Below are 12332 nucleotides of genomic sequence, written 5' to 3'. Positions count from 1 at the left end.
AAAGTTCAGACATATTTCTTTGGTTTTCTGTTGAAGATAAGACTGTTTAACAGTCTGTCCATCTCCCACAGGCCTTTGCTTCTAAGTTACATCACAACGCTGACCTTAACGAAACCCTGACGACAAGTTAAAGCAACAACCTGAGCCAAAAGTGGATGATAATAAGTTGAACACATGACCCTCCTAAATTATGTCTCTAGTCCTTTAGTAATGACAAAATTAGTTCAAGATTACTTTACTTTATTAGTATAAGATTACTAATATTTAATAAAACTGTGTTTGTATTCAGCGTCAATGTCTATGCAGACTCTATTTAATCTAATTAGACTAATTAGTCTATTTGGTCTTTTGCCTCTCAGTCTGAGGACCAGGGTTTGGGTTTTCTCATGCTTTTGAAATCTTAAATGTTTTTAAATAAGAAGTTGTCTTAACTCTGAATCCTTTTTTAGCTGGAAACTTTCTTATATTCAACTTTTTTTTTTTACATCATTATTATTATTATTATTATTGCAAATTTCAAACAAAGGGACTTCATTTTTCTCAGATTTACCAAGCTTCTCCACAGTCTTTCCACGAACCCGAAGGCGACTGCAGAAGCAGTTGGGAAGCAGCAGAAGCAGTTAATGTTGGGAGGTTTGGAGGGTGAAACCCGAGCACAGTGACACGTGTCAGACCTCCAGTTAGAGTGATGCTATTTTATCATCTGCTCTCAGTAACAAAATTCAGCATTAAGCTCATCCTTTGGGACACTGGCTTATATTGTAGCCTATCTATTAGGCATTTACTATCCATTAACTACCAAGAGCTTTCGCACATTCATTGTGTTAAGTAATTTAGAAGTGGGACACTTCACTTGAATAGAACTTGTTTTCAACTTTGGTTTTAGCCTATGAGGGTCTTTTTTTTTTACTGGCTTTAGGCCAAACTCTGGCTGCTGCTGGTTTACCTGGTTGGTAAACAACCATAACTTATTATGTCCATAACTTATTATGTAAATTTTCCAGTTTGTTCTTCTGTCATGAACCCATCACCCAGGTGTGTCACATTCAGCTCAAGGTGACTTTCAGTGAAACTTTGGTATTAAGGCCCTGTTGCCTCACAAGGGTTTTGGTCTCCCCCTCCTCCACCCCTCACCTTCTGCTTCTGGTCAGGGTCGATCAATACTTCCCCTGTAGCTTATCACTAATGTAGAACTGGCTGTTTGTCCAAACCCTGCACTGTCTACATAAAGACTTGGACGGGACAGCATCAAACCCAAATGCACCGCATACCACCTCGTGAACATGCAGCTCAGGATCATACCACTGGACTTTTAACTGTTTGGAGAGACTCTGAGACAAAGATCGCTGGTTTGAGAGGGAAGGAGCAGAGAAAAGAGAGAGTAGCTGGGAGAGTCGGGAGCAGGAGAATGACCCCCGGGTATGAATGAAGGAATCTGGAAAGAAGATCCACTTTAGGAATTTAAGGTGAGTTGGTTGTCCTGCAGTAAGCCTGAATAAGAGGTTTTTTTTTTGCTTTTTTTGTTTTTTTAACAATTAGAAAACAAAACTGCCTTTTTAAGCTCAGAGATGTTATGTAATACAAGCAAAAAGCAGAAACAATGCAGAAGAATTGAATCTAATGCGATGTCTGAACCAACTCTGTTTTTTAGCTGTGTTCAAGAAAAATCATGCAAAAATGTTTGTTGTATGGAAAGAAATGGGTATCACACAGGTGTTTTTATGTTTACACACACACACACACACACACACACACTGCACACAGCTGCAGCCATCCCCACAGTCAATCGAAAAGACATGACCGGACTTTGGACACTTTGGAAGATACGCAAGTGTTGCGTATTTACCCTGCATTATTTTCTATGTTTTTACTTTCTTTCAAAATATTGATGGGCCTTATAATTAAGAACCAAGTGAATCATAGTTTGCTGTCATATCAGCCTGACCTGAGTTTTTACAGCCCGACCAGAAAACGCACACCAACACAATTTGTATTTTAACATTATCTGTGTTTGTCTCTAATTTGTTTTCCTCTCCCACTTTACCTCTCTCTGTTGCTCTTTATCGACTTAATATGTCACCAAACTACTTTTTTTCCTTATTCCACCAGGTTATCCATCCAGTGGATCGTGTTAACAGCCCATCTGTCCACAGTCAGTGCTGTCCTCCAGAGCTGTGGAGTGTGACAATGGTGTTTGTGTCCTCTGTGTCAAACGCCATTATCACACTAAATAGCTACAGTGTGAAAAGAACCTCAGTATATTCCTTCATTTCCTGCTTTATCTTGTTGAGTTTAATTTGTTTTGCAGCCTCTGTATGATCTTTATTTGCTTTTTTTTGGAGACTTGTCATAGTTCCCTCATTCACACCTTAAAGTCTAAAAAAGGTGTCCCCGTCTGTTGGCGCTGGTGGCTGCAGAGGAGGACACATGACACCATACAGCAGGGACTTGGTGTAATGTGTCCCCGTGATCTCGAGCCTCTGAATTTGACCCACTGGCTTTTACGTTTGAGGTGCTAATTTGCTGCTGGAGATGTTTTTCTGTAAGTATAGATAAGAACAGAAGACCCATTTGTTTTCATGTTGTGACCAACTTCTTCAACATGTAAACGGGTCATCCGATTCAAACACGTGCACTGCTTTGTTTAATGATGGAACAGTTGTCTCCATCTATGCAAATAACCCCAATAAACAGTGTCTGCTTGTTGTCTGTTGCTACAGAGTGCACATTTGCAGAATAATGCCCATAAATACCTTCAGTTCTATGCACAAATGCAAACAGATATTTACATATTCGCAAGTATGGCATCGTGAAAATCACGATGCCATACTTGCATCATTGCACCCATTACAGGACATGAGAGTCGATGGTACTTCATAAAAAAAGAAATCAAAGAGCATCTTCAGCCAGCAACATCTCTTTAATTACAAAGATCCACACACTAGCTGTAGCCGCACCCCGAAGAGCCATGTCAGCAATTTGGGTCAGAGATTTAAAAGGCAACAGTGAGAGTAGGAGGCTTATTACACAGAGACCGTTGGAGCCTGCAATTAAATAGCTAGCATGCTATTGAGATCGTATGGACCATATATGTAACTATATCTGGCTCTTGGAGAGGAGCTACAGACTTGGGCAGGAGCTTACAGATCCTTGAAATGATGCCAGACCTTTGAAATCAATCTAACAAGCAGTACTGCCCCTGATAATAAAATAATAAATCAATAAATCTTCACATTTTTCAGTGAATACATTCAAAGGCATACTTTAGGTGAGCTTTATGTGTACAAAATGTTTTTGTGTTGCTTTTAGAATATAAACATGAGCACATCCTGAATCAGCAGAGTCACTTGATGAACAAACATAATCATTAAACTGAATATACACTCATCGGAAACCTCTGCAAAGCAAACACACGACAGTTACCCACTCATACTGTCATCTGAACCTAAAGCAACACACATCCTGTACTGTGTTGTATCATACAGCCTACTCGATAGACATTTCTTCCAATCAATTAATTAACAAGTTCATTAATTTAATGAACTAATGAAAACGTCACAGAAGTAGAAAAACAAGAACAAAAACTGCTCTCTTATCAATAAAGAAATCTCTAAGACATCACAGTTCACCACTAAGAACAAATTCGTCATTTTCAAGTGTTTGTTAAATCCGTCACAGTTTTCTCCAAACTAACGTTTCCTCCTGGAGATTATAAATACTCTTGCATACAGAAATCTTCACTAAAGTAAAATATATCTTTCAAATGTTCAACATGAGAAGAAGCAAAAAAAAAAAAAAAAAATCTTTTGAAACAACAGTCACTGGTTGATAGACGATAGCTTCCTTCAGATTCAAAAATGTCCGTCTGTCTCCTCCATGATCTGGCCTGCTGCAGCCCAGAACTTTGGCCACCTTTCTGATCACTCTTGACATACCAAATTCTGCTTGATGAGGTCCACTGTGAGAGAAGAAAACCACCAAAAACATTCAAGAACAATGAAACCCGTCCTCCTATTAGGACTTGCCCTTCACCGTAGGCCCGAATGTTTTCTTCTTGGGTACAGCAGAAGGTTGGGGTTTGGGTTTCAGAGAAGATGGAGGCTTTTTAGCTTTGGGCTGCAGGGATTTGAGGCCCAGGATTTCACAGAACTTGTTGCACTGGTGCAGAGCTTTGAACTGGTCAATGAAGGAGGTGGCACAGTTTCCCTTGAAGCCTTTATATCTAAAAAAGAAATACATTATTAATACATCAATTTGCATGCATAATCAATTTACTTGTATTATTGGTCTCGTAAAAATACTCACCCTTTCTTACATGTGGCTATTCCCACATCAGTGAGCTTCATTCCAACTCCTGAAAGCCATAAAAGTCAGATATTTACTACCTTAAATCATTTTGCACACATTTCAAAATATGCAATTTTTCATGTTTTTCCAACCTTGCATGTCAGTAACCAGCAGGTTGCCCTCAGTCTTATCGTAGACCCAATGCTGGAAAGCACAACATTTCTGTCCTGCCTCCGAGTCACGTCTCATCAAGTTGATCTCTTTGCCGTCCTTGACCGAATACTTGACAAAGTCACCAATCAGCTCCTCCTCCAGTGTGGCGTAAGGAATGTCATTGGATGGACGGTGAACCAGGAAGATGGGAATGATCCTAGAGGAAGAAAGAAACAAAACACCGTGAGCTATGAGTGTTTCTCATTATCATTAATTAATATGAAGGCAAATGTGCTGCAAGAGTCACTCACTCTGGGATCTCTCCGAAGGCTTCAACAGACTGGGCTGCTGTGGTGTACGCCTTGATGTATTCTCTTGCAGTGTTTTGGACCTGACACTCCTACAGAGCAAAAAAGTCAATTGCAGTACAAGTGCTTTCTGTGTTGCAAGGTTTCTGCACATGATGAGGCTGGTAATAAAAGACATATCGTGCAGCAAAAGTTTTGACAAAAGTATTGAATTAATTCGTATATTAAAACATAACCAGGTGGCTTTAGCTGTCACACTTTGTATTTTATGTATGTTTTGGTGCACAAATGCCAAAACCTTCCACACAGGTTCACTAAAATATACGTTTTAGTGGTACTTTGATCCATAATTTGTGTATTTGATGCATATGTAATGTAATTTGACTTTCATAAATCAAAATAAATTGATACTGCATGAGAAACAACAAAAAACACTGTAATTGTGTTATTCTTATATTATTTTCATCATTTCATTGTATTTCCATAATTTTGTGGCAAAAAAAGTATGTTGTATGTGATTTGAGAACTTTGATTTGAACAAGAACTTTTATGGAATATACTTTGAATGAGTAACATCAGAGTCACGTTCGCACCTCTACAGCCAGTGTAAAGTTCTTCTTGATGAGCTCTTCATTGTTCTTGGTCCCATAGCTGATAGCATTGTGTACTTTCAACACACAGGAGTGTCCAGGGAGTAGCAGGGGTATCTGACCCCCATGCAGCTTTGTCCTGAAAGCCCGCCGGTGCATCCCTTCCCCAAAGTGGATCTTTTCAGTGATGATGCTGACAGGTTGGTTCTCTCCAAAGTATTGGTCAGATATGAAATCCTCTTTGAACAGTAGCCTGGAACACTGGACATCCTCTTCTTCAGCCCCCACCTCTGCAGGTGCAGCTAGAAATAAAGAGACAGACACAATGTGCTATTGGTCAAGATCCAAAATAAAACCAAAAACTGTGACATGAAGTGGTGAACCTTCAAAACTCACTTGAGATGGTTTTTGGGGATGGAGGGATGACAATCTCACTGAGCACTGTAAAACAGAGAAGCAAAAAGATACACACCTTTTATTTAACCGTATATTTTCTTGTCCATATTCAAGATGTAGCTGTTAGCGTTAAAGTCATGTTTATACCTTCATATGTGAGCAGGTAATCCAGGCTGACTGATCCATGTAAACTGGTGAGCCGACACTGATACTTGCCCAAGTCTTTGTGAGAAGCGTTGGAGATGATCAGCGACACTCTGCTCTCGTCCCCTGCACTTCACAAAGAGGTACAGTGTCACAAAATGCATCACACAAAGGCCACCAATCAAACCAAAAGTTTTATCCACTATGACACTTAATTGTACACATTAAGGAGATCCAGAGTCCTTCCTTTTACCAAACACACCAGCTGTCTGCAGGCATTTATTTTTGTTGCTTCTCTTCTTGAAGAATGTTCATGTCGACTAGTGTTATGCAAGTGGGTGCATCTATAGATAGTTATAGACCTATGGAGAAGATACACGTTACATAATAGCAGCTATGACTGCAAAAATTTGTAGATGTAAAGGAAGCTAAATGTAAAACTCTGTTGCGGCAGTATTGCATAACAGATTTTCCGCCTACTTTTTCCGATGTCTGATGCTAAATCTTACTGCCTGCTTACAGTGAGGATTCCCAGCTAAGGTGAAAGTGGAGTTGCTCATTTCATTTGAAATAGTGAAGTTACAATTTCATTTAAAATATATATAGATATCCATATTCAGCTGTAACACCAATGTTGCAAGTGAATGTGAGAAACTCAGCAAAAATCATGAACGAACATTTCATAGAGAATAACAAGAGATACATAGTTGAATTACAAAGCTCAAAGAAATCGGAATAACATTACTGAAGTAGTCAAAAGTAGTTGTTCAGTGGTCACTAGAGGTGAAAAGATTGCATTAGGCAATGAATGTCCAGCCTCTGCCCTTCAATTTGTAATGCAGCAGCAAACCTGACCAAACTTAAATATTGACCGTATATCAGCATCTAATTTTAAATCAGATCAAATAACAAAATGATTGATGGCGCAGATGAGGAGCTGTGGGAGTACTTCAGACAGAAAAAGGCGAGGAGCCACTGCTTTAGCATCACTTAGACTGGAGGGGCATCATGGCGGTCAAAGATCATCTGATTATGGGATTTAATGTGAAACTTCTGTATTAAGGTGAGGTTAAATGAGAGAAAATGCATCGCAAAATAAGGATGTAAAATTAAACTGAATACCTTCTCTTGATCTCCGATAGGACGGCGCCGTCTCGGCTCCAGGTGACAGTGTGGCGGGAGAAGACGGCTGCAAACTGACACCACAGGCACAAACTCTGAGGGTCTCCACTCGCTGCTTCTGCCTGAATAGACTTCACCACCTTGGGCTCTGCAGACATGATCATATTCTTTTATTATTCAGTGATGAAGATTTACTTTCCAATGCAGAGACAAAAAAACTGCTTTTGTTTTGTATGGATTATTTTTCAGCAGAAAAAATGTTCAAGGTTAGTACCTTACCTTCCTTAGGTGGGATTTTCTGTTTCACCACTTCACTATACGCCTTCTTAGGAGTTGCCCCGGCATCTACTTTGGGCTCCTCTCCCTTTGCTGGGATCGAAACGTCTGGCTTCGGAAGTTTAGACTCCAAAACACTGACAATCCTCCCAAACTTATCCTTCGACAGGCGTCGTCTTTTGATATCTTCGCTCAAAGGACTGGTGAACTTTTTAGTCTGGGTGTCTTCATGATCTTTGTGATGCAGAGGTTGCTCTCTATGGGAAGCTTTCACCTCTGGTTGCTGGGCTTCAGCATCGCGTGACTGGTCACCATCTTTTTGAGCTTTCCCAGCTTTAGCAACCAGCTTGGCCTCAAACATATCAATCCTTCCTTTGGCAGTCTTTGGTTTTGCGTCATTCGTCACTTCGACTAGTGGCTCCCCTACACTTTTCACTCCTGCTGCATTCTGGGCAAGTTTCTTTTTCTTCTTGCCATGTGGCTTGCTTGGAGGCTTCTCCGTTGCCACAGCGGTCTCAATCGCCAATTTCGCTTCCTTGTCCTCAAGCCTGGTGGAAGTGTTCTCACTGGTATGATTTTCTCCAGTAAGAGAAAGATTTTCTTGCTGTTTGCAGACCTGCTGGGCTGAAACATGGTGAGACAAAGTCTCCTGTTTCCTGGAAGCAAGTGATGCATGATGATGACCCGCTGACTTGTCCTTTTTGGAGCGTGCTTTGCTCTCCGAGGTGGACTTGTGAATTCTGTGAGGCATCTTTTCAGCTGTTTCCTGATTGAACTGTACGGCTGAGGCGATGAGTTTTGGAGCCCTGGAGACGAAAGGGTCATCAAAATCTAAAGTAACAATTGCAACGTGCTTCTCCTCTGAGATGATGAAATGGTCTGCAGGGATCACAGTCAGGTTTGAAAGTTCTCTACTGAGGTCATTAATCTCCTCAGTTACTGTTTTTCTAACAGTAAAGGAACACTCTGCAGTGTTCAAGTCCAGATGTCCCTCTGGTGAAGGGACAGCAGAGTCTATTGTATCTTCACTTTTGTGAAACAGCTCCTCATCACCTTCCAGAGAGTGTTTGTCAGTAATCCCATCTGAGGTTGGCCAGGGAATGCAAGGTTGTACGTGATCACAACAAAGGTCACTGGCACAAGTTGTGACACAAGTTTGATCTCCTTTCAAACTTCTGCTTGTCCGACAGATGAGGGAGGAATCGATGCCGAGGGGAGCTAAGGGCATAATAAACTTGGGACTTCCCCACTGTGGCTCCAACTCACATCCTCTGTCAAGGTCTGGTGAAGTGTCAGACGACACGTGTGTGGGAACACTTATATGGAGGCCAGGCTGTGTGTCCACACCTGGCACGTGTGAATCTGTCGGATTGTGTGTCGTTAGGAAATGAAGATCTGTCGAATTTTCAGTTGTTTCAAGATCAACCTCAACTGGCCTTTCAGCTTCCTGCTCTGCCACCAAGCCAGGCTGGGGGATAGCATGTTCACCTGTCACTTCACGCAGTCCATCTGCAAAGGGCTGATGATGAAAATGTGCAAATATTAATAAAACTGTGACATATTTTTTAGGTAATCACATATTTCTAAGAATGTGATATTTCCTCATTAGAGTTTTGAGCTTCTTCTGCCTTGATCATGACTGCTAGACTCCACTGAGAATGTATGATAGAAGACTGTGCTGCATATATGTAATAATACTGAAAAATACAGGCTTAAACATCACTAAACAGTTAAAGACTAATTCTGTAGATACCATGTTGTACCAATCTGCCAATTCAGGTCGTGTTTTCTGTCCAACACATACCTTTCTATTGAGCCACAATGCAGAAGTTTACAAAACACCATGCTGCTATATCCAATCCCACAGTCCATATGTCCTGCATGCAACTGAAACCTATACAGTCGCTGTTATAGACAGGAGCTCCAGCTATGCCTTCCGCATGTAAGCCAATCAAAAGTAGTTTCCAGGCCCATGGACCTGTTGGTGTCCTGGTCCTGGGTTTTTAAAGGAGATGCGGTGGGAATGGGTGTGTTAAAGGGTACATACAAGAAGAGAGGCAGAGCAGGAGGAGGGTCATGTTTCAATGCTCAGCTGTGCAATCTCTCACCCCTCCACTCAGACACGCCACGGGTGCATGCTATTATCATTTAACTCTCAGCTATTATTAGATGCCATTTCTGTCCATCTGAAGTTTTCCTCTCTGGCACTCTTATTACCTTCAGCACACGCTGCTGTCAGTCTTTGAGATGAGAGCCAAAGGACTTAGCCAGTAATACAGAATCAAGCCTGGGTCACAGTCCTTGGGTGCAATGGCTCCAATCCAAAGCAAGGTGACAATACTCGTGTGGTATGATGTGTGGTGACACACATGGATTTCAGTCTCAGGACTACTAGATGCACCTCCTGACTGGCTATCAATGCTGTAGGTATGACAACACCGACAAGGGCAGGAGTGGGAATGTCTCTTAATGTCCTGGCCATGTTTCCAAAACCTGTGACTGATTTATTTTTTGGCCAGCACGACTGATATGAAGGTGATGGCTATTATTCTCTCTATCACGAAGGGTAAATCTTTCCGTTATCCCCCCCCCCCCCCTTTCTGCCACACACTTAAGAATAGGTGGTGTGTGTGTGGGGGCAAGCATACGTGTGTGTATGTACATGTGAGACAGAAAAATAAAAACATTCATTCATCTTTCATGCCCTTCACATAAAGCTGAGCACAAATGAAAAATCCACCTGCTAAACACTTTTCTGAAGTGCACGGGAAAATAAATGAATACAACTGTATATCACAAGTTATCTTACCTCCTCAGTTATTCTCTCTGCGAGGGTATTTTGTCCCTCCAAATCTGTATCCTCTGTTATTTTCAGTATTATTGGGTCTTCATTGGTGCTGATGAAAATGTCTGTCTCGAAGGACTCAACATATCCACCAAAACGAGAAAGGTCCAGATCAGCAGGAGAAGCGGGCCCAGGGATCACATCTACACTGTATCCTCCAGGAGAGGCCACTGTAGCACTGGATGATCCCATGGATGCGCACTGCTGTGTGGGGCACGCAGGCAGCTCAGCCTCCCTGCTCTGGTTTTCTTCTGGCTCCTTTTCTCCTTGTGTGGTAGGTGGTGTATCACACAGGGATTGGATGCTCTGGGAACCCTCTCTGTCTTGGAGCTCATGTCTTGTAGCTTCAAGGCACAGAGGGAGACAGCTCTGCCCAGTGAGGACGGCGCTCTCTGAGAGGTTCTGTGCCTTTAGAGGATGATCCTGGACACCCATGAGTGGCTGCGACTGTGCCCGCACTGCTGGCTCTTGATCCTCTCCGTCTTTAGATGTCTCTTTGTCTATATGAGTGTTTACCTCTTCTAGTGCCTGTCTCAAAGCATCTATCTCAGCCCCTATCTCTGTGAAGGCAGCCGTAAGGTCCTCTGGTGGAGCTGTGATGATCCCAGTCCAGTCTGACAGTGCGCTTGCCCAGCTATCTACTGATGACCACCTCTGAACTGGTGCCCCCCAACCTATAGTGTCATCGTCAGACCAGCCAATCCCTTCACTACCATCAAGTTTGTAACCTGACACTTGTGTCTCTCTTGTGGAAAAAGACAAGTCATTGGTGGCTGTGGGGCCTCCTTGCAACACAGAATGACCTGTTTTGTCCCTATCTTCTTTATCTTCACTTGCTAGATACTGACATGCATCCACCCACAGTTCAATGGGGCTGTTGCTGCGCTGTAATTGCGGGATTAAATCAATGACATCTGCTTTCCCTCGTCTAGCATCATTTACTGACACCAAGCCTGCCTCACAGGCATCCACAGCAGGTGGACTTGGCCTCTTGTGTTGGCTCACGTCTGACTCATAGTCCAGCATAGCTTGTTCCTCACTAGAGCTGTGGTGACATTGTGTCATCATATTTTCTGAATCACACATCAGGACATGTGTATCACAGTCTGCCTTTTTTCCACCTGTTTGAGATAATGGCTGGTATTCAGGGCATTTAATCTCCTGTGGATCAACATTAGGCGTCAGGATGAAGTTCTCTGTCTCACTTTCAAAGATATAAAGGTCTGACTCAGGTGCCATAGCTGTTTCACTTGCTAAACTATCTGACTGATGTGATAACGACCTTAACAGAGAAGCGGATTCAGTGTGGTCCGAACTGAAGCTGCAGCTGTAGAGAGGCTCAGTGACAAATGGCTCCATCAAACCCTGTGAAGATGCTGACATGGGACCTATAGGTTGAGGTGTACTATTTTCTTTTGTGGGAGGAAAGGACAGGTCTGGTTCTTTAAAGTAAAACTCAGATTTGGCTAAGGGGGAAATAAGATCATGAGAAAGGTGATGTAAAAGAGGTAATACAGGTTCTGATGAGCTAAAATAGCTACAAACTGTGCATTCATTATCATTTGGTGCAGGCTCTGAGCAAAGTGACGAACACTCTGACATACTGCATCTGGGTGACAAAGGCTTCACACCATCTGAGTCACTGCTGATCCCCTGAGAGGGGCTTTTGGAAGCATTTGATTCGTCAGTGGGATATGAGACAGTCTCTGTTCCTGTCTCATATGTAGACAAAGTGTTTTCAGCGGGACTGTGCAGAAGAGAAAGAGAGTCCAAATCCCCAGTTTGAGTCTCTGCAAGAGGCGGTGGTGATCGTGTTTGGTCATCTGTGCAAAGGAGAGACAGATCCACTGGGATTTCCATGCTGCTAGAGAAGGTTGTCAGCAGTAAGACTCATGGTGTAAAGTTCTGTATACACACTGTTTGTGTCTATCTTCTGTGGTGTCATTTCCACCTCGGGTCCAACTGTATCCTTGGGTTATTAGATTCAGTACCTGCAAAACGAAATGTGACATTACCGGGGAATAAAAACAGTTAAAGGCAAAAGGTCATGTGAGTGTCTTCCTTCTTGATTTGAAGTATGTGAAGTAAGGCCTATTATCTCCCTCTAGCTGTTTATTTTAGTTGCAGGCACTTAGTGAAACAGCACGTTGCATCTATTTTAGAAGCTTTTACAAGACACTTGACATACCCTATCAACAGGAAGCTTTCCTG

At 42.2% G+C, this 12332-nt stretch overlaps 1 protein-coding gene across 1 annotated transcript; it reads right to left on the bottom strand.

Moving 5' to 3' along the window:
• Window positions 1-2901: 2901 nt before the first annotated feature.
• On the bottom strand, window positions 2902-11462 carry alpk2 (alpha-kinase 2). The gene is made up of 10 exons (XM_046375841.1): window positions 10086-11462; window positions 7280-8795; window positions 7001-7148; window positions 5882-6009; window positions 5735-5779; window positions 5342-5640; window positions 4752-4840; window positions 4440-4657; window positions 4306-4354; window positions 2902-4222 (listed from the first exon to the last, which is right to left on the bottom strand). Exons 1-10 carry the CDS (start codon window positions 11358-11360, stop codon window positions 4015-4017), a joined length of 3975 nt encoding a protein of 1324 aa, XP_046231797.1. The 5' UTR covers window positions 11361-11462; the 3' UTR covers window positions 2902-4014.
• Between the last annotated feature and the right edge of the window lie 870 nt (window positions 11463-12332).

Source organism: Scatophagus argus, chromosome 20 (genome assembly GCF_020382885.2).
Source record: "Scatophagus argus isolate fScaArg1 chromosome 20, fScaArg1.pri, whole genome shotgun sequence".
NCBI classification, from domain to species: Eukaryota; Metazoa; Chordata; class Actinopteri; family Scatophagidae; genus Scatophagus; species Scatophagus argus.
Note: the sequence above shows the minus strand (reverse complement) of the source record. Positions and strands in the feature narration are given on the sequence as shown.

Bases quoted from the DNA above. Each gene is read 5' to 3' on its own strand.
- alpk2 (XM_046375841.1), bottom strand. From the start codon at position 11,360: ATGGCACCTGAGTCAGACCTTTATATCTTTGAAAGTGAGACAGAGAAC. The intron at 7,149-7,279 runs GTAAGGTACTAA...TCATGTCTGCAG, and splicing joins GAAAATCCCACCTAAGGAAG to AGCCCAAGGTGGTGAAGTCT. The intron at 4,355-4,439 runs GTTGGAAAAACA...TATGGCTTTCAG, and splicing joins GCTGGTTACTGACATGCAAG to GAGTTGGAATGAAGCTCACT.